Source organism: Cygnus olor, chromosome 2 (genome assembly GCF_009769625.2).
Source record: "Cygnus olor isolate bCygOlo1 chromosome 2, bCygOlo1.pri.v2, whole genome shotgun sequence".
NCBI lineage: Eukaryota > Metazoa > Chordata > Aves > Anseriformes > Anatidae > Cygnus > Cygnus olor.
The window spans coordinates 11,424,077-11,446,424 of record NC_049170.1 but is presented as its reverse complement, the minus strand read 5'-3'; the positions used below and the strand labels follow the sequence as shown (position 1 = coordinate 11,446,424).

At 47.9% G+C, this 22,348-nt stretch overlaps 1 protein-coding gene across 4 annotated transcripts in view; it reads left to right on the top strand.

Annotated features, from left to right (window-relative positions):
- The first annotated feature begins 540 nt into the window (after window positions 1-540).
- DIP2C (disco interacting protein 2 homolog C) overlaps window positions 541-22,348 on the top strand; it is a 316,217-nt gene continuing 294,409 nt past the window's right edge. The window contains exon 1 of one of the 4 annotated variants that reach the window (XM_040546127.1): window positions 541-1,196. In XM_040546127.1, coding sequence (XP_040402061.1) covers window positions 1,112-1,196 — 85 coding nt within the window. In that variant the 5' untranslated portion in view covers window positions 541-1,111. The remainder of the gene's footprint in view (window positions 1,197-22,348) is intronic. The other 3 variants (XM_040546128.1, XM_040546125.1, XM_040546126.1) reach the window with 3 other exon arrangements.

Sequence of the window (22,348 nt, the reverse complement as noted above, 5' to 3'; positions counted from 1 at the left end):
GGGGCACGGGTCCTCCAGATGGAGGTGGCAGTGGGCGCACGCTGGAGCCGAGCACGGACACGCCGCTGTGTCAGCCGCGTCCTCATCTCTGACAGCAAGTGGGGACGTAAGTGGAAATGTAAGTGGAAATGTGCACTTTTTGTAACACACGCTCCGAATTTCCACTGTTTAGCCGGACGAACACAGCCGCCAACACGAGCGGGCAGCAAGCCGCTCCGCAGGTGGGGCAGGAAAGGGAATTCGGGGCTTGCTCGGCTCCCCACGCCACCCCTCTCCCCCTCGCAGCGGCACCGTGAGAGCCACCAGCCCCACTTCTGAGGGCTGTCGCGACAGAGCGACAAACCCCGGCCCGCCCCCCCCAGCCCCAGAGCGCCTCAGGGCCGAGGCGCGGGGGCAGCGCCGCGCCGTGCGCGCCCCCTGGGGGCCGGCGTCGGGGGCGCGCGGCGGCGGCGCGGTCACGTGCCCGTGACAGCAGCGGCGCCGTGCCCGGCCGGCAGCAGTCGCGGCAGCGGCACCGCAGCGCCAGGCGCCGCCAGCCCAGCCCAGCCCAGCCCAGCCCGGGGAAGGAGCGGGGCCGGGCGGCTGCGGCGAGCCGGGAGGGAGCCGGCAGCGGCGGGGAGGCCGATGAGGAGCGATCGCGGGCGGGCGGCGGCGGCGGCGGCAGCAGCGGCAGCAGCGGCAGCAGCAGCAGCGGCCATGGCGGGGCCCCGCTGAAGGAAGCGGCGAGGGAGGAGGAGGAGGAGGAGGAGGAGAGGGAAGGAGGAGGAGGAGGAGAGGAGAAATCGCCGCATTCCCTCCCTCCCTCCGCGCCCCGTCCCCGTGCGCGCCCGCCCGCCTCCCCCCGCATGCCCCGCTGAGGCGGCGCGCAGGGACCTCGGCACCCGGCGCGGCCCCGCCGCCCTCCCTCCCTCCCTCCCTCCCTCTCCCTCCCTCCCTCCCTCCCTCCCTCTCCCCTCCTCTCCTCCCCTCTCCTCCCCTCTCCCCTCCTCTCCTCTCCCCTCCGCGCCGCGCACAAAGGGGGAGAAGCAGCGGGGAGGAGGAGGAGGAGGAGGAGGAGGAGGAGGAGGAGGAGGAGGAGGAGGAGGAGGAGGGCAGAGCCCCCCGCGCCAGCATGGCGGACCGCAGCCTGGACAGCGTGTCGCTGCCCCTGGAGGTGCGGGCCCGCCTGGCCGAGCTGGAGCTGGAGCTCTCCGAAGGTAAAAAATAAATAAATAATTATAAAATAAATAAAAAAATTGGGGGGGGGGGGGAAACGTGGGAGGTGGAGGGGGGGGCGGCGGAGCGGGCACGGCCCTCGCGTGCGCGCGCGCGGGCGGTGGCGGTGACAGTTGGACGGGCGGCGGGGCGCGCGCACCCCCTCCCCTCAGCACCCCGTTACCCCCCCCCCCCGTTCCCTCGCAGACCCCCCCATCGCCCCCTCACCCCCTCCTCAGACCCTCGGTGCCACCCCACAACCCCCCCCTAACCCCCGACCCCTCTTTCCCAGCCTCCCGCCCCGTGTCCCCTTGGCGTTCCCTCAGCTCCTGAGGGGACAGGCGGGTGCGCGCCTTTGTGCTCGCCCCCGGAGGCTCGGGCGGACGGGTTTTTTAATTTTTTAAATTATATATATATTTTTTTGTTCTACCTGTGGTGAATTCCGCCCCCTCTCCGCTGGAGAGGGGGGCTCTGGCGGCAGGGCTCGCTGCTCTCCAGCCTCGCATGTTTTATTACGGAAGATGGAAAAAATCCTTCGGGCTGGCTCGCAGGGATCCCTGTCCTGCCAAGAAAATGCAGTTTTACAGAAATCTGCCACATAACGTTGGGGCGAAAAGGCTGCTTGGCTGTATCGAGGGGCTTGCCGTCAAGTGCACGCCTCGGGATCAGCGTAGCACTTGCAACAAAACACTCCATGATAATGTCACCTCAAAAATACTACTTAAAGGAAATGATTTTTTTTTGTTAATTGCATATATATATATTTATATATATATATATATTTCCCGTTTAATTGAAAGCTTGCAGTGGTGATTTGCTTGGCTTGGTTGATTTCGATGCTCTGCCAGTTGGGAAGGCTCTTGTGCAGCCCGCACATCGCTGCTGCTGCTGTGGCTGGGAGGACGAGCAGGAGCCCGAGCCCGCCCTCCGCACCTCAGCCCGCTGCCAGCCAGCTCCCCGTCTCCATCTGTGGCAGCTCTGGTGGAGGAGTGAGGCACACGGAGCGATTACTGCCCATCAGGATCTCTCCCTGATGGGGATCAAGCACCCAGAGTGCCGTCAGTGTTAGGCAGGATTGTGGTGCCTCAGATGTAAGCTGTTCCTTGCAGAGGCAGGGAGTAGGGAGTATCTGTATCTGCTGCTGCTAGAGTTGGCTCATTCCTCAAGTGCAAATGTGCCGTGAGCTTTTTCTTCTAATAAAAAAAAGACAAATGTTAGTGTTCGTTCACCGCTGACTGGCTGCAACACTCGACAGAATGACCGAGCGTGCCCCAGATCAGTTATTGGAAGTGTTCGATATACTGAGCTGTCTTTCCGTCTTTTCGTAACGGTTTGTAAGGGCTCCAAGCCAGAAAGTAAAATGCGCTTAAGCCAGTTTCATCAGCAGGGAGGAGCTGATGTTGACATTGTATTTTCCTTTTAACGCTTTGAGGGGGAAGAGGAGAAGGAGCTACTGATTAGCCTGGGGCTCTTCTTTCTCTGCCTTCCTCTCCTGAAAACCCAAAATAAGAAAAGTTCAATGTGATGTTGCCTTACAGCGAGGTACTGCCCATCCACCGGCCCTTCTCTGTGCTGGGGAGGGAGCAGGGAGCGCTGTCGATACCACGGTGTGTAGTGCTCTTGCTTTATGCTATTTGGTGTTTATCACACTACTGTCTGCACACCGGCAAGATGCTAATTAAAACAGATGTTAGTAAATGCTTTCAGAAGACCAAAATCAAACTGACTTAGATCTTCAGTAAGAAATACGCTAATTCAGTGTACCGAAGTTGTAATGCAGTTTTATGGTACAGTTCCTGTTGCCGCAAGCATAATCCAAGAAGACTCGGAGGAAGCAGGACGTGGTTTGCAATTGGACATCTCTGTCTGCACTGCTGTGCCTTCCCTGGAGCTAGAGCTGGAATGAATTTATCCCACTGACAATATCTTTCCTTCTGTGCCACTGACGTTGCACCCAGCAGACAGCGTGGCTCGTGTTTTCTGACCGTGACAACCTAAATCAAGATCGGTTGGAACCGGGAGGAGGGAGGAGAAGGGGCCAGCATCCTGCTTTCAGTGTCTTTCCTCCAAGCCACTCTTGGTGTGCTCGTAGTCAAGTAAATTGCAGTGCTCCGTGCCTGGGAAAACTCAACCTTCCGCCGCTTAAAGCTCCTCACTTCAGGCACACGTGTTGCAAATTCTGGCCTCTTCCCAAAACTAATGACTGCGTAGGGTAGGATCAGTAACTCGTAAGGTTTTGTTTCAGTGGAAGGCTGGTCATAGTCTGGCCACGCTAGCTCAGAGTTTGGCGGTTTTCAAGGCAACTTCATGCATTTTCAGGCCCCGAGTGTGTGCCCTTTACATGTAACTTGACCATCATGTGCCAGCCCACTGGCTTCAGTGGCGTGCCGTTCACTGTGGTAGGCTTCAGCCTGTGCAGAAATGTTTGCAAGAATGAGGTTTTAATGTGCGTCAAGCTCATGGTGTGTTAAGGCATCTCTGCCGCCTTCTTGGATTTGGTAACTGTAGAAAGCAGTAGATGGGCAACTGCATGCTTACACGCGTGTTTGGGTCTCGTTGATAACGTTGGGAGTGAAGGGATTGCCTTAAATTCCGTCCCCTTTCCTAAACCAGACTTGCTAGGAAAATGTTTTTCAAATGCCGAGTGCCCGAAGTGGCTTCTTGTACTGTGTGTGACCGCGGGCTTTCCAGTTCCGGTGCCTCTGAACACCGCGGGCCTTACAGCTGCCACTTGTACCAAGGCAACCTCGTTCTCGAGTGCCAAAACCTCTCGTGGACCGGGGAGACTTAGGGACAGCTTCTGAAAGAAGTTGCTGCCTTGTGCAAAGAGAGCACCGGCAGGATTATCGCAACACAGCCTCTTGGCTGGGAGCTAACGCCACCTCCTCCCCAGGTCCTGCCCGTCCCGTGTGGCGGTGCGGGTCCTCCCCACGCCACGCGACTCGAGGCGGGAGGTGGGGTAGCTGGTGTCCACGCGCCCAGACAAGTGGTACTGGGGCACTCGCAGATGCTGTCATTGCAGTCTTTGCCGGCAGTCACTGTACGTTTCAATATGGCCGTGGTAGTTTCTCCTCTCGTAGCCAAATTCTGGTCTCCTTGTTCAGCTGCACGCTGGGCAGGGGCTGACTCGCAGCAGCGATTCTGACAGCAGAAGCTCACGCAGTGGCTGCCGGGTAGGTAGCACATGCTTTTTAGACGACAGGGCAAAGCGCCTTTTTTTTGGCGAGCGTTTAGGCAGTTCTGTGCTGTTCTTTGGTTTCGAGGGAAGAGGAGTTTGTCTGAAAGGTGTTTACGTTGTGTGCTGCTAAGATTGTTTCTGGCACTTGTAACCCACTGGTTATTGTGGGCAAGCCACATGCCTTTTACCTCTCTTTTGTTGTGGTCCGAACGCGCTTTTTTGTTTCAAACAAAGCTATTTAAAAGGTACTATGGATGCAAATTAGGGTAACCATTTTAGATTTTGTTAGTTTCATTATTTTGATTTAGAGGCTGAAGATCAGTCAGAGTCAGAAATGTTTACCAGTGTCCTCCGAGCGTGTGTGCCTGTAGCCTACCCCATGAGAGAGAGGGAGCTGTGTAGGTAGCCTCGCACTTTGATGAGTGCTGAAAGTGACTTTCATGTTCATGCGTTGGTATTTAATTTTATGTTCAGCTTAAGGCAGCAATAGCACACTTCTTGATGGTGTTTTCGCTTCATTTTGGGAGGGGAAAATGCTTCCGCGTTTCTCAGAACTGAGAGGTGCAGCAGCACTTTAAGTCTGGTAAGAGTATTAGAAGTGAGTTGTGGAATCTTTTTTATCCAGCCAGATACTCAAAGGCATTTGTTTTGCTGTGCTCGAGTGAACGTGGCTGAGGCCGGCCTGTTACCTACGGGGTCTTTGACGCTGCAGTGGGTTCCAGTGACAGTCCTAATGCTCGCAGTGCTCAAAACTGTGGCCTTTGGAGGCTGATGCAATCAACATGTCACTCTGCAGTGGCTGTTCTTGAGGGCCGCTTAGAATTTTGCGAGGCTTCAGTTTTCTAACTATGTATAAAATTGTATTGGATGGAAATAGATGAATCATCTCGTTTTTTTTTAGACTAGCTTGGGAGCTGTTAACTGAAGAACTCATTTAATAAAACCAGGAGTCTTGAAATATGTTGTCTTTCTGTTTAAAAATGTAATTTTACAACCCCTCCATTCTTAAAAACACTTAAGAATTAGAAAGTCCCGAAAATATTTTTCTCATTTTCCCCTCTAGTTAAGGTTATACAGGGTTATATTGCCCTTCCAATTACTTTCTGAACCAAAATTAATCGGGAAAAGATGCTCTATATTTCTTGCAGTATTTTATCCAAGTGTCAGATAACAGAGCTGAAACACTTAAAAGAACCACAGACGCCACATGGAAAATGTGAAAAACATCCTGTTCAGAAACTACTCTACTCATATTCCGTACTATACGTCCAGTCCTCTTTCATTTTAAACATATGAGGCATAGCAGGTTTTGGTAAGCTTGAGCCTTTCTCCAAAGACCGCTTTCAAAAAGCACCAGCGGATCTTCAAGGAATGCTTGCTCCTTCCCAAAGGCACTGGACATGAGCTCAGGTGATTAATTTGGTCCTAAACTTTGGTTACACCCGCTGGCTTGGTTATATGCACTCATCTTACTTGGGTTGATTGGGTCATTGTCTGGTCGGTGTATTATTTTATAGGTGCACGGTGTGTCATTATTGGTGCCCGTTAATGCACGATGCCTCCTGACAGAGCCAGCGAAGCCCTTGTCCAGTAGAGCGATCCCGTCAGCAAAAGGGCCGCCGCTCTCGGGAGGGAGCTGTGGTTGGCAGCGCCTCGCAGGACCACCGGACCCCGCCAGGCTGCCTGCCTGGATGTAGTCACTGGCGCGGGGCCAGAGGACTGCAGTTAGCTCCTCCGGTTATTATTCCTGCATGACATTTGCCAGCTGACTCCTCACCCGCGGAGAGGTTTCAGAGTGTGAAAATTTCAATAACTACCACACCTCCGTGATTTGGGACGCGGAGTCATCCTTTTAATTCACTCCTTGAGAGACAGTGCTCTGCTTAGCAAGTGGGTATAACCCGCGCAATGACAGAGTGTTAATACTTCCCGAGTTTGGGTGAGAAGTGAACTAAGAAATTCAATACTCACATTTGCTTCTTGCTGTTTTCTCTTTTTTTTGTTTTGTCGTTAGGGCGCAGTTGGTTCATGTTTTCAGTTCTTTTTCTGGCAGAGAGGACGAACCTACTCAAATACGTAAAGCTGAAATTTTCACGTTACATACAAGATCTAAGGTTTTAGGCAAATATGTCAAATGCCATGAGAATTATGATGAAATCAAGAGTGCTGGCAACATGAGTTTTTCTTTCTCTGCAAGATGATCCTCCTCTCATCAGCTGCTTTGGTTCTTGGATGGTGTGCATGCTGGAGAGGGAGAGTTGCTTAGCAGTTTTAAAAACAGGTTAAATTCCCTCAAGAGTTAATATCCATTTACGTTGAAAGGTACTGGAATTTGAAGTCTTTTTTTTTTTGGATGTGTGTCTACCTACTTCATCTTCCTGTGGTATTTGGACTTCAGGGCATTTAATGGGCGTTGCTGTGTCAAAAGGACTTGCTGTCACTCATTCAGCTGAAGGATGTTGTAACGCCTTGTAAAGCAGACTATGCAAATCGCCGGGATGTTCCCAGAAGAGCTGTCCTGGAGGCACGCTGTAAATACACCTTTATTGCAGGCTGATGTCGAGCAGCACTGATGCCCAAGGGTTACACTTAATAGATCATTCCGATGATCTTTACTGTATTACCCAGCAGACGGACTCGAACAACTTCTCCCAAGGATGTGTGAAAATTGCGGTGGGGTGTCAGTTTTATAGGCAAAACGGGCGGAAGGCGGTGTGTTTGTAACAGGGACACGCGCTGCGAGGAGCTGCCCTTTGCAGCTTCAGGGATCTGTCTGACCGTGCTGCACGGCGCAGAGAGCACAAGCCTCTGCTTCTCCTTGCCACAGCGACAGCTCGACGTGTGCCCGTGTTGGGTCGGCGTGCCGTCCTTCTCTGAAGGTATTGACCTGCCTGGGTTACTCCTTTGTAAGGTGAAAACTGCCATTTCGAGTCAAATAGGCTTTATTCTAGCAAACCAAATATTCTTTCGTACTGAAGAAATCCAGATATAGCACACCTCTTCCCTTTGTGGTTCGTTTTTCTCAGGACAAAATATTTCCCTGCTATACGGAAGGCAGGTGTAACAAACTAGTCCTTGATGGAGGATTTGGCCTGGGAGTGGAGAGCAGCGGGAAGATCAATGTTTCTCTAAAGGGACATCAATAAACTCCTTTTGGTTTTCATAGCTCAGGATGGATGTTTGCGGTGTGATGCAGAGAATCCTAAATGTACCGTAACTCTTCTATACTTAAAAATGCATTGACTGCGTTTTAATTTTTTAAGAGGCTATTTGTATAAAGCGTCAAGCAGGAAATATAATTTTTTAAAAATAACTGCTTTAATTCCCTGGCAACTGTCAGACAAGATGACTCACCGCGGCGCAAGATTCACCCCAGCACAGAACAGATTTGACACAAACTCTTAATCCGTTTAAAATTATGCATGTATATTTCCCTGCCTTCCCAGTGGGTGAGCATCAGTTGTGCCTTAGCCCTGATGATCCCATTCTGCCTTTTCTTGTTCCCCACCTCCTTTCTGCTCTTTCTTCCTGGGAACCCAGGTGCAGGCATCAGTCACCCAGCTGAGGTTAGGGGCAGCCGTCTTCCCCGGCTGGTGGGGAGCGTTGCCTGGCTGCCTGGCGTGGTCCCTGGTTCTCTCCTTGACCGCGGTGCTGGTGGTGCGATCCGAAACACGGTTGCTCTCTGCAGTTATTTCTGGTCTTTCCTTCTATTGGTAAAGTTTATAAAATGGGAACTGCTTTCGTTTCACTCCACTTGGTGGAACGTGTCAGGGAATCACTCATTTTAGGCCCGTGTAAATCAATTAATTTTTTCAGTAGTGTTAGCTAGGGCTTCTAATTATGAGTATTATTTATCACTATGGTTAAGTACAACTGTAAAACAAGTGCAGAGCATAACGGTGACATGATGTCCTGCAGTAAAGAACAGCAGCTAGGAAAACTCCAAGCAATTCAGCTCCAGACAGAGACACCTGGAAGGCCCCGGCCGCGGCTGTGGTTGTTGCCTCTGGCAGCCACCGCAGGACTGGTGCCGAAGCCGCGTGGGGTCTCGCCAGGGCAACCTGATGGCTCCTGCAGGAAGGAGGGAGGCTTGTCCTGCTGCTCCTTGCGGTCCCTGCTCTGAGGACAGTCAGTTGCTGGCTCTCGGCTGTTTGATAGGTGAGATTAAGTGCCAGCATGTGGAAAATTGTCACATTGTTTTGCAGCAGAAGGTAACATTGAAAAGTGATGATGTCTCAGCTCAGCCCTCTCTTTTAAAGATATCACATGTTAAATGGTTGGATGAATGAAAGAAAGAATTCTTACAAAGTATCCTGATAACATGGATAGGAAGGAAGAAGTTCTGTGACTTACGGAGGTGTGAAAGTGTTTGTTGCTTTCCAGAGGTTGAGCTGGACCAGTAGAATGAGCCAGCTTTCAGGGCATTTGGAGGAGCGCTTGCTTTCACTCACACGGGTGGGTCTACAGAATGCTGGCAGTTGAGGGGAAGAAGGGACTCGTCAAATATTGCTTGCTTATTATGGGAATAAAAGGGAGTATTAGGACCTGTGGTTTGGTCTTACTGCTGCCTGGATCCAGAAACCATACCTCTGTATTAACCATGGCATCTGATAGTTCGTCATTTACATCTTGGCTTGATTGTGTGTAAGATTAAAATATCAAAAAACCGAAAGATCTTGTAAGTCTGGTCTGGTAGGAGCTGTTCAGAAGCCAGGAAAATGTTTCTTAAACTCTGTGACATCTAGTGAAGTGTAAGTGTGGGTCACGGAGCCTGGGGTTTCACTGGGGGGCTGCTGGTTGAAGGCCTGCCTGGACTAGGAAAGGTTTAAAGATTTTGGTTTGGCCTAGAGACCCAAAAGAAGTGTAGTGACAGCCTTTCTCCTAGCGTGTGGATGTTGAGGATGTCTGGGCCTCCATAAACAGCCTGGAAAAATAAAGAGGCCCTGGCAGAGGCCCCTTCAGAGGAGCTAGGTCTGGAAGCGCCCCGGGGCTTGACTGCCCACTCTGCGTGGCCCCTCTGGATAAAGTGCCGGGGCACCAGCAGGTGATGACAGGGCTAAAGCGTCTATTCTCGTGTAATGGAAAAAGAGACCAAGCTGGTCGTCAGGATCCTGGTATCTCATATGTAACAGTTCTGAAATTTGACAAAACAGCTTCCTTCAGAAATCCATTTACTCTGTAACTACGGTCTTACGCAGCTACACACCTTCAAGATCATAGAAATGAATGAAACGTAGCTTTTTCATTTTTATTTTTTCTGGGGGGAGGGATACCCTTAGTCATATTAAGTCATATTTTTCATTGTTAATTGCAAGGAGGATGAGCAAAACCTAGGTTTTTCCATGCCATACCTCCCTTATCCTTGTTGAAAGAAATGTTTTTCAAATGCGAAATGAAACAAAATGATGGCATTACAATGGCGTGAACAGTTCAACTGTGGTAAAGACTCTTAAAATGGAAATTGCACTTCAGATACTAGACTTCTTTGACAGATGCCTGAGAATGAACAAACAGCAGTTAAACAGTGAAAGAGCGAAACGTAGAAATGGCCCGATCCTGTCCTTAATGACAACAGCAAACCCCTGTGCTGAGTCCTCAGGAAGAGGCTGGTTTCATTTGCCATATTTGTTTAGTCTAGGAAAACTAAAGCATTGTTTTGAAGATGGCATCCTTTTTTTTCCGAAGTGTTGTGAAATGAGGGGTTAGCTTTTTTTGGGAAAAAAATGAAAAAATACTGTTGGACTGCAGAGTGGTTTTTGCTTCTAAGAGGGCAAATTAACGGATTGGCAATACTTCTAATTGGCTCTACTTCTAATCAGCTTCGTGTTGCAATGGGGAAAGTTGTGTTTGGTGTGTGGAGCAATAGCAATGGGGCTAGCAGGAATGAAATTTCCTGTTTTTTTTTTTTTTACGATGAAAAAATGACTTGCAATCTGTGTTTATGAATATTATACTGCTAATGCAATTGACACATTCCAGTCCCAAGGTTTTATCTTTGTCTCTTACAAGCTCTGACTTTGGCGAGACGAGTATCTGTACCACAGACTTGGAGAGTTTGACAAAACAGTTAAGAAGAGGTCTTTAAGTGACCCAGAGTAGGACGTGGACGTAGGGGATTAAAGCAATCCTAATCAACCTTGTTAGCCAGGAGAAAGTTGGAGAGTTTATTTGGATTATTTGACAAATCTTGTGTTGGGGAAGGAGGAGTATTTTCTGATAGCGGAAAGTTATTTATGTTAGCCGTTAAAAACATGAGAAGTTCCAGCTCCCGGGAAAGGAAATTAGACAAATTCAGATTGGAGATAAGACCAAAAATATTACTAAGGCTAGATAAACACTGAAACACTTACAAATAAAAGAAGACTCAATGGCTTTCTGAAAAAGTGAACCCACTAGTCGACGGGATAGAAGACTCCTTTCTAAGAAATACAGAGTGTAAGAAGCATGTCTACGTAAGCCACTGAGTGCACTCCTGACCAGAAATACACAGTGCCGTAAGCACTTCTGTGATGGCATTTTATAAAAGTTTTAGTCCGGTATCAGGAACCGTATTGTCCTGGTAACTTGAGGAAACACATCAATACTTGAGAATTTCAGGTTCGTGTGTTTTCAGCAGTGAAGACTTGACATTTACTTGCAGTAGTAATTTTTTGAAAATCGACGCCGAACACTGTAAGGACGTCCATACGTTACAGTTTGAGAGGAGAACATACAGTCCGTGATGATGCCTGCTTCAGTACTGACTGCTCGTGGGTTTACCAGCAGCTCAGGTGACTTCTCTGTAAGCGTGAAGTGGCAGAACAATAACATTTAAAAAGCTCCCTAAATATTTATCATAGGCGGCTTAATTGTTGGCTTTTATGTGAAGGTATTGTACTTCTTACTAATTTAGATGAAGAATAAGAAAACAATCAATTCCTCTGAAGATCCTATTCCCTGATGCTTCAGGGAGGTGAGGTATGTACTCAGCAATGAAATGAGTTGGAACAAGACAGGTAGTGTTTTCCTGGTTTAGTTATACATTTTATGTTAGCTTTCGTACAGTGAATATATATCTAGGTATCCTTTTTTAGTATATGGATCTGTGTACACTGTTTGCTTCCTTCCCATTTAGTGTTTTTTTATTTTTTTTTATTCTTATTTGTAATGCCATACGTGATTCTAATGCACCTAAGTCCATGTTTTTTAAGGGTATTAAGTTACAACTAAGTAGAAGACCCTTCCTACTTTGAAGGCAAAGCCAGTTTTCATAGAAAGGCTTTGCCGAGATGGCCAGTTCTTGGCTCTGATGTCTTTGATTTTTCCTAACTGGTTTGTCTTGGTAATTCTAATTTGTTCTCTTGTGTCACGACAGTAGGTGAAGGCTTTAGGAGCGCTGGAAGCGTATCTGTCTTTGTTCGTGGCGCATTGTGCTGTCTGTGAAACATACTTGTTCGTTCAGAGTTTCGCAAGGCTGGTATCTTTGACCTGCAGATGCAAACGCTTCTGGAGCACAGTGAAAAAGTAAGGCAGTCCCCTCCCTCTAAGCAGTGCAGAAGCCTGCACATCGAGGGAATCTACTCCTTCGTCTGCAGTAGGAGAAAGAAGACACTTCCTACCTAGCCCAGGTACTCTCTTCTCGAGCGCGAGGATGCCTTAGCCAGTGTTGTCTGCTGGTGGTACTTCTGAGGAAGGCTGGCGCTCCTGGCAAGTCCGATAGCTTTTCTTCAGCTTTGAAGGTCAGGCTGCTGGCTGCTTCTTGTTCCACGAAGGATGCTGTGGAGCCAGGTGAGGTGTTTGGGTCACCTTGTAGCAAGTAAGTGAAGAAGGGTTGTGGGGGATGCCTGGAGCCAGAAACAGGCGCAATGATACTACATTTTGTCATGGACTGCTGGACCGTTTAGAGACATTTAGTAACTTCGGTAATTTGGTCCGTAACAGTTTTCCCTCCACAGTGCACTTTCAGACCAACCAATGCAGGAAGACTGGGCTTCTTCTCTTCGGTGCCAGTTTTCTCTGTCCTCCTGGGAGGGGTCTAGGCTGGTTCGTGCACTGGCTCTTTTTATTACTCAAGAAACGTTGTCCCAGACCACAGTACCTCTGAAGCTTAAAGAATTTCAAACTGAAGTCCTCTTGTTGGTTGTTTATTATTTCTAGGCGTGATCTGTTTTGCCAAAGCAACGAATGCTTTTTGGTGTATTTTGATAGGAAAGTGTCACCTGCAGCACTAGGTCTATTACTCATCACTCAGAATGTCAAACTGCATATTTCTGTTGCTTCCAATGTACTTTGTTCATTATTATAATTGGTTAACTCTTGTGAATTATAAATGCAATTTCAGATTTAGTTTCCTGTATGAGCCATTCTGCCTCAGGATATATTAGAAATAACTCCAGGCCTCATATTCCCCTATTTTTTTAGTAGAACGAGTATCTAGGACTAGTTAGGCTGCAACTAGGAAGAAGGAAGCCAGCTCTGCTTTCCAGTTAACTTTTTAACATGAAGATCACGTTGATCTGAAAGTTCCACGGTCCTTTTACCTCGTTTACAGGTCTGCTGTACTCAGTTCCCAAAGAAGTCTCTGCCCAGACTTCTTGCTAGGTATAGGGGGTTTGCTAGTGGGGGCATTGTGAAAAAGAATGGTTTGAAAAGGTAACTGATGATAAGGTGCTAACTGTCCGTTATTTAACATAGTAAGACGTTATGTATGCTTCATCATAAAAATTGCTCACGTGGGTATGTTAGGGTTAAGAGAGAGAGAACGAAGCATCTCAGTCACCATACCCTTCTGAAATACCATAGCATCTGTTTTTCTCCAGCCTCCTTTTGAAATCCTGTGTGACTGTTGTCATGGGCTGGGTCACCGCCCGCATCGCTTTCTGCATTCCGCTCCCGAGCCCAGCGTGGCTGATAGCGCAGTTGTGCCTCCCAGACCTGGGCTCATACGGGTTTGTGGTACAAATACAAAAAAATTACAACAGGAATTACAATCAAGGGCATAATTGAAGTCCTCCCAAAATATAGGTATGGCAGTAGTCTTGCTGTAAAAGCAGAAGCTCTATTTACAGGGGCTTAAATAAGGAGGGAGTTTAAGAGACCTGCCAACAGAAATTCTTGTATTTATTTTTTCCCTCAGACTGAAGTCCAGTTTACCTAAAAATAAATGGCAAAAGTTATGTTGGCATCAGGAGCGCACTACTGGGTGTAGTTCCACTTAAAGCTATGCCTGCGAATAGTCAGAAACAGTCTGTGATATTTAAGGGGCTGTGGTTGGACGCACGAACCTCACAGATGCCGGTTCTTCGCTTTGTGTCTCGTCCTCCTTGGTACTTAGAGAACGCTTTGCATGTCACACGGAGTCCTTACGTGCGTGGAACAACAGGCCAAAGCGTACTGCCAGTGAGAAAATACAGACCCGCTGATGACTGGAGAACCAGTCCGTGCTTAAAGGAGTTGTTACTAATTTGCTGGAAGCTACGTGATCGCAAACGCTCCGTACACTTCTGGCACTCCGTGAGAGGTAACGCATGCTCCGTGTTACCTCTTCCTATGCGACAGAGAAAGAGAAAGCCAGCCTGTGACAGAGGACTCCTGCTTTATTTTTTCCTTCCCCGCACCTCCCTGCTCTCTTTCTTTCCCCTTGTTCCGCTGTTATCTCTGACCTTTGGGGCCTCTCTCCAGAGGAATCTTGCCCTAGTATGGCAGACAATGGTAAGTCACCATCCCACCCGTTGTATCTCAGTCCATGGGCAAAATTCCTGTGTTGTCTGTCTTTCCACCACTCCTCCCAAACAGCACAGCAGACTTACGTGCAATATCACATTGTAGATAACTCATGTTGTGCCGTTTTGCGCAAACTTTTCTTGTTTTTCCTCTGTAAAAGACTGCTCATGAGATATGTCAGACCAAACCTCAAATCTTCTTTATTCTTAAGTTGATTTAAAACAACTTCCTGACTTGGAGTAACAAACTTGTTAACTACCTGAAACACTCAGATTGTGTAGACACTGCCTGAGGTACGTGGATTTTGCCAGTCTTGTTGATGTTTGCTTTTTTTTGTCATTGCTGTTTACCTCCACTTTATCCTATTTACTTAAAGCCAAATTAGCATGTTCTCCTCGCAGTCTGAGGCATTTATAGAGAAAGGTGCATCTTCAATTTCTTGAAATCTGATCTGGCATTATGCCATTTAGTTTCCATCTAAAAATGCGTTTCTGTTGATAATACCTCCACACAGTGTTTTTCTTTCTTTTTATTCACGTGAAACCCACGCTAAACAAAAATACAGCTTATGTAGCCTAAAATTACAACGGAACTACTTGCAAGGAGCCGGCAATGCTTTCTCCATGATGAAGCCTTTTAAATTGTTCAGGCATACAGCGCGGATCAGAAACTGTATCTTCATCAGCCTTGCATATTGATGAGCACACCTGGTATGGAAGCAGTGGCAAGTGCTGCGATTCGTCTTGTCCTGTGCCCCTGTTAGCGGGTGAAGAAAAACGAAATCATTTGTCAGTGGAAGTCTCAAATCTGGCGCGGAGCCGTATCTCTGCAGTAGCCCAACACCAGCAGAAGATGCTGCCTGGGCAGAGGGGTCATCATTCCGGCCATGCCTGGATTTAAAAACAAAACCAAAAGGAACAACAAGAGGAAGAAAATTTTAAGTTGTTTTTTTTTTCCTGTGAAAGTTGTTTTTTGATTATTTTTAAAGTTGGGCCAATTGAGCATTTGCTACATAGTGCAGCGTGGTAAGCGCGTTCTGCTGGAGCAGGGATATGAGCAGCGTGATGGAGGGAAGGATGGACGCATCGGGAAGGGACGTGTATGGAAACATCTTAATCCAGGTTTGCTGCCGAGTAAAAAGTTATATGTATCCACACAGTGTGAATCTAAGGAAAACCTTTTTTACTTGAGTAATGGAGCACTGTGCACGAGTAGGAGCACAGAGAGGCTGTGGAGTCTCCTCCTCGGAGAGCTTCGAAAGCTGCCCTGGACGTGGTCCTGGGCACCCTGCTCTGGGTGGCCCTGCTGGACCCAGAGGTGTTGCCGAGCCTCAGCCACTCTGAGACACCTCAAAAATGTCCACCTTTCACTGATACATACAGAATTTTGCACTTCTTGTACATTTTCTCCTGGATTTCGCAGTGTATGTGTTTCTTGGAATGACACGCTAAGGCTTTTCTGTGGTATGTTTAGGCCTGCTACTGGTGGCTCCTCATCTGAGAGCTTTCGTAGCACCAAGTTTTGTTAAATTTCAGTTTAATTATGTCACACACATAATAGTGATGGTCAACAGAAGCGTGCAGTGTGGAGGTGAAGCACGATGCATTAAGCAGGGATTGGATTTTGAAATCGTTTCACTTTGAATAACTTTACTGATTTTTATATGCAAAACGTGATCGTGGGGGTGAATTTACATCTTAGGTAAATGAGTGGGATTCAGGCGTGGGTGAGGTTGCTTCTGGTGATTTTAATTGCCACCATTATGACCATCGCTCAGGTATATGACCGTCCCTTAAATGATTCCTAGTTTTTACCTGTATGAAAGGATGTATCTGTTTTTATCTCTGAAGAAATAGTTGCTCTGGTTCTGGCTGGAGCAGGGACATGAAGAGAACTCAGTGCTTTGAAAATCAGTTTGTTTGATTCCTCATTAGCACTAATTTAGAAAATGAAAATATCCTGAGTGTTCATGAGCTCTTGTATTAGTTTTATTGGAACCTGTGCTAAGAGTCACGTGGAGCTATGACCATGCACTTAAATACTGTGTATCTTTCCCAAGTCAGTAATGCAGAAGGGAACCCTCCAGGCGAAGCTAGAAGGTGGTCTTCAGTTATGCTGACACTGCAGACCCCCCAGTAAGGTCTTCGTACGAAAACTGGTACGTGGCTGTGGGCCTTGGGAATGGTGGGCCTCATGCTATTAATTCTTCCCCAGCCACCAGGCTTTCTCTGTCTATTAAAAGGGAAGTACAAGAGAGCTGGATTACATTTTTGGGGTATGAACACAGCTTTTAAATAGAAGAACTTCCACATCCACCATTGTCTCCTGCCTGCTCGCGAGCAGCTGGCCATAGCTTTTGCAAGAGGAAGTTATGTGGGGCACGTCCCGATTCAGCAAAGCATTTGAGCATGTGGTTCAGCTCATCCGGTGCTGCCGGTCTGACCTAAACCCAACCGGCACAGCTGGGGTCAGCATCTCGCCCCTGCACAGGAAAGCAAATCTTTGTCATTTTCATTGCTTGATTAAAAAAGAGTAGTAATGGGGGGGGATTGACAGTCCTTCCCCCCCCCCCCCCCCCCCCCACTATGGTGTGAAAGGTAGGAATCTTAACAGCATTATTAATTAATTCATTATTTATTTTATTTTAATTATGCTCCACTCTATACTTAGCCTTGTCAGGTCATCAGATGAGGAACAACAGAACTGCTGATACCTGCTTCTCAGTTGTATGTTTTTCTCTGTGCTTCACTGAATACGTAGATTTAAGAGATTCTGGGTGAGGACATTCTTCATTTCTGTAGGTGCGAACAGAGGACCCAGCTCAGCTTGCTTTTGTACCACATCCTCCAGGATAGATTGTATCACCCACTTTCTTTCAATTTTGTTTTTTTGAAAAGTCACCACCCAGTGCAGGGGAAGCACGTTGCAGACTGCAGCAGTGTGTGAGCCTGTGCTTGGGGGCCAGGAGGAGGCATCCAGCTGCCTGAACAGCACCGTCGGTCTGAAGTGTCTGCGGTCGCCTCCCGGGTACAGGCCGTGACTGCAGGTTGACTCCCAGAAGCAGGAACTCAGGCTGATACAAGGAAGCCAAAATCCCTGCGCTGCAGGGGCCAGGGGTAAACCTACGGTTTCAGAGGAGCAGGAGGAATGTGTGGAGCATTTCCTTGTGCTTCACAGGGCAGCGAGTGCCAGCAGAGTGGTGCAATGAGCGCTTTGGTGAAGGGTCCTCATGGTGTGCTGGTGCTGAGTCGCAGGAGCTGTGCTCCTCCTTCTCCTCCTCTCCTCCTCCTCCTCTCCTCTCCTCTCCTCTCCTCTCCTCTCCTCTCCTCTCCTCTCCTCTCCTCTCCTCTCCTCTCCTCTCCTCTCCTCTCCTCTCCTCTCCCGAGTCTCCTCTCCTCTTCTCTCCTATCCTTTCCATCCTCTCCTCTCCAAGACTCTCCTCTCCTCTCCTCTCCTCTCCTCTCCTCTCCTCTCTTCCCTCTTCCCTCTTCCCTCTTCCTTCTTCTCTTAACATATGAAATAAAAGATTCTGTTCAGGATCACAGAAAGTGATTATAATGTGTTTTGCATTTTTATTTTCATTTTCCTTTTACCATCCATTGTGTTATTTTCTTCATCATACCTGTGATCGACTGAACTTGGGCCTGAAGCATCACTGTTTTCCTACTGGTTGTTTTGCTTCATTAATCTGTATGAAAATGTAGCAGCTCGAAGGAGCTTGGCCCTCTTGTAATATCCCACACTTAACTCTGAATTTGCTCTGAATAGCAAGAGAAACTTTGGGGTTGTGCAGTGAAAAGAGTGGTGCCATCTTCTTGTTTGTACCCAGCACTAAGGTGTGAAGAGGGTGAGAAGTGACTCTCTGTGTGATGGAATAACTAAAATTGAGGCATAAAACCAGAACTGGACAAGGCCTATGTATGCCATACAAAAGCCAGTAGCTCCGTTATATGGGATACATTACAGAATCTAAAAAGTAAGGTGTAGAAACATCTCTTGAGGCAATGGTTTACTTTTTTTTTAAATTTATTTTTTTAATTTGTAAGGAAGTTGCTTTTTAAATTGTAAAAACCAGGTACAATACTGACTTCCTTATTTCTACAGGCAGTGTGTAAGTCGGTGCAGGTAGGCTTGCAGATGTGAAGGAGTACGCATGCAGAGAGGATGGGGAAGGAAGAAACTCACACGCTGACTCCTCAGTGAAGAAACCTTCCCACTTAAGGGCATGTTATCTGCAGGAGCAGCTCCCGGGGCGCTGGGCACGCGCAAGTTCCCCACATCCTGAGTCACAGATTTTTCCCCCGCTTTGTGGATCAGATGTGTGAGCCCCTTCCCCACCATGCCTCCAATTCCTGGAATAACTGCTGAGGTCAGGAAGGACACAGGACGCTCACTGTCACTAGGAGGCCTTTGAAACGAAGGCAGAATATGTGGGGTTTTGTGATGCTCGGTCTCAACTGTCTGGCACAAGAAGACAATTTTAATCCTGTTCTGTTTATTTCTTCTCAGTGGTGTTTTGGCTTTTATAGCGGCTCACGCCCTTTCTAATGAATCACCAATGCTTTGTTGTGAAACTGACTTAACAAATATCTTTATTCCAGCTAGTTTTATGGGGTGTACGTTCCTGCTCAGTCACATGAAGTGAATTACATGCTGTTGCTGAGTTTACAACAATGTCTTTTGGCTCAGAACAATTAACTGTAATAACCCTTGGTATATCAAAATACACAGTGAGTAAAGTAAAACCCCACTGTCTATATCTTGAGGCTTATTTTAACACGTTGTGCCTTTCCAATTGCAGTATCTGGTGATCTCTGTAGGGGCATTTTGTTACAAAATGCTCGGGCTCTCACTGAACCGAATTTAAAACTGGAGCAAATTCAGACCCGTATAATTGGTGGGGGAAATAATGAGAGAGGGAAGATCCATTTGGCAGACAGGGACATAATATTCAGAAAGTCTTTGGATGCAAGTAAAAGAGCTTTGAAATCCAAAGCTGGCTCAAAGACTTCTGCGCAGCGTTGGGCAAAGCTGAACCGTCGGGGAGGTGAACGCTGCTTCTGGGCAGGATCCCTTCCTCTGGCCTCGGGGCGCTTGCTGCACGCACACGCTCGCACTTCCCAAGCCTCGTGGCAGGGACAGAAGCAGTGTTTGCTTTTCAGGGCCTTAGCACAGGCAAAATCGGTAGCAAGGCTGCAGTGTTTTTACCACCTGAAGCAGTGGCTGCACAGACAGCAGCTCCATTTACCAACACCTAGGGCCGTTTCTCCTGCAGCATCTCCAGGAGAACACGTGCCCTTCAAGTCATGCCTCCACCAACATGCGCGTAGGTGGTTCAGCGTGTAGATAGCAGCATATCCGTGGCTCTGGACGTGAGCAATGATTTATTTACACTGAGATCTTTCAGGAAATCATAGGTCAACTGCTGTTTCGTTTGAGGTTTTTGTTTAGGTTAGAAAAAAATCCTGATTTCTGCTGATCACACACCCGTATGAAAGGCTCTCCCAGTTACAGGCCTTGTAACCTGGGGATGACCTGCAGTGCCTGCTGGACGGCCAGCCATCCTTTCCTGTGCTGGGAAGAGCTGGGCTTTGTTCCCAGCCCGGTGTTCTCTAGCCATGATTCATCCGCAGGTCACAGAAGAGGCTCTGCTGTTTAGGAAACCAAGCTGTGCGTGGCTTCTTAAAAAACTATTGGTTTTGGACGCGAATTTATGTGGTATTGACAGAGCTGAGGTTAACGTAACCTGGTGTATTGGAGTTGGACTCCATTATACCTTAGGAAATGCAATCACTACTGTGGGAGCACCGTGCTAGCACTTAAAGCCAAGAGCAGGAGCTTACACTTTTCCTTACCTCCTGTTACAAGGCTTTGGGGCGTTGTGTTGTGCACGGGCCTGTGAAAAACCGACGGGACTGGAAATTGCAGAATGACATTCACAGAGAAGGAATTTATCTCAGAGTACTGTTGTGACGTTGGGCAACAATAGTTCATGCTATTTGTTTGTAGTAGTGTGTAGGTACAAACGTAGCTGCATGGAAAATGTTTTTATGATGGGTTTAAGTCATATTTAGGTCGGTTAGAACTGAAACATGCAGCTGGAAGTGGGCACAGACTTAGGGCTTGTGTGGTTAAGGACTCTGCTGAATAGGGTTGGATTACAGAACCAGAAGGGATGTCAAAAAGAAAGGGTACCCAAAAAATCATAGAAGAAGTAAACTGAAGTGGACACAAAACCTGCTTCTGCAGCTTTAAGCCCCGTGATCGCTCCAGTATTGACGTGGTATTGAGTTCTCCAGCCTCAAGGACTTTCACATCTGGAATAATTTTATTCATGTTTTTTTAAATCATCTAAACAATGTTTGATGGTAATACTGTAATGCTGTACACTGCAAGAGAAGTCCTAAAGAGGAACAAGCCTGACGGTCCTTTAAATTTTTTCTTTTATTGGACTAAATGTTCCTGCTCTTAAAGCTGGATAAATAGCATTCTGGATGTAGCTGAAACTTTTTAAAATGTTCATTCAAGAGGCAGGAACTACAGTCTTGGAAACACATGGTTCTTCTTATTCCCTCCTGCCCTTTTTTATATCTGGCACAGACAACGAAGGAAAAACAGTAATAACCTCCAGTGGACAACAGGAAAAACACAAAGTTGGAACATTTTAGTAAGGAGGCAGCAAGCATCTGTTCTTCAGCACCAGAGGCTCCGTTTACCTGCAGACCCCTTGTGCTGCTCAGCTGGGAATCCCTCAGGGCGGCATCGCCCCCAGCCGCCCGCACGCTCCCTGTGCTTGCCAGCAAAGCTGGGGCGCCCACAGGTGTGTTCTGCTGCCCCGCCGCATGAATTCCCAGCGTTGTACTTAATTAATACCGTGATTAATACCCTGGCCTGAGATTTGAAGGACCTGGTGGCATGCACTGACTTCTGCCACCTCTGCCATGGGGACAGCGGCTTTTGTGGCTGCACTCAGAGGGGAGTGGTGGCAGCTGAATCCCAGCGAGAATGAAAGCATGCCTCTGCAAATAGCGTTACCAAAACAGTTGCGGCTGAGTTGGGAACGTTTGGCTTGGTGTTCAGAGATGCTCATTTGAGTCTCCCCTTCCGTACTTCAGGGATTTTAAAGCCCATCTCGAGGTTAACCTCATTGAGGGGGTGATTTTTCATGCTGGATATAATATGAGAAAAAACCCGTGGTTGATCATGCAGATTTAATCATGGTAGTTTAACACAAGCCTTTCATGGCTCAGGACCATTTAGAGTTCTCACAGCTTTTAGTTGTTGTTCTGGTAATCAAAAACAAAACAAAATAACAACAAACCGCCGTCTGGGTTTGGAGCATGCTGGAGAGGATGAAAAGCAGTCCAGACAGACCTGTCTGCATGCAGCTGATACAGGTAGCATCTCGCAGAGAGCCTTGTTATCTGTTTTTGATGAATTGTCCACCTCAGCCAGCTATAAAGGATCAGTATCCAGAAATCAGGTAACAGTTTACCCCTACAGCAGCCGATTTCTATTCCAGAGCTCAAGTTTGCGTGAGGTACATCAGTGATATATGCCTGATTGAGTAATTCCTGAGACCTCTTCCTGCACAATTTCCCATCAATCTCCTACGTAGGCTGTGTATTTATTTTGTAGAAGACAAAAGTAGCTCCTGAAGCTCTGAGCCCTCATCGATCAGTCCGGCACTGAGAAAAGTGGTCAGCCAGCACCGGGGGCTGCTCCCCGGTCCCGTGCCCGAGTGGCGGAGCCTGACTCCCACACGCGGCCCCAGACCTCTTTGCAGCATCTGGTCATAGCCAAACTGCCTGCTGTGAGCAGCCTGCGGGACGTGCTGTCCCCTGAGCTGTGTCTGGGCATTATCTGGGGCAGCGCTGGCCGCTGTGGGCCAGAACTGTGTCAAGGAGAGCGCCGAGTGCTAAACACAATTGTGGGGCAGGGTTTGGCCCCGTGCCCTGGCCCAGTTGTGTCCCCCAGCACAGACAGCTCGGGTATCTCAGCCGTGAATGAAAACGTTTGTTTCAGAGAAGACAACAAAGGCCTTAAAACCGAAGCTTTTCCCAATGCAAAGAAAGTCAGTTGAAGAACGCGGGCAAGCCTGGCTGCTGTCCCGCGTGGGGGGCTTTGCTGGGACCTTTGCCATTCTTCTTCCCTAACGGGTATGTAAATAGAGCACACATGTCCCAGGAGTTCTCTCTGACAAAAGGATAGGACAGTGATAAATTGAGCATTGCCTTGAGATGCGGGGGGTTCGGGTGCCGGCATTCACACCTT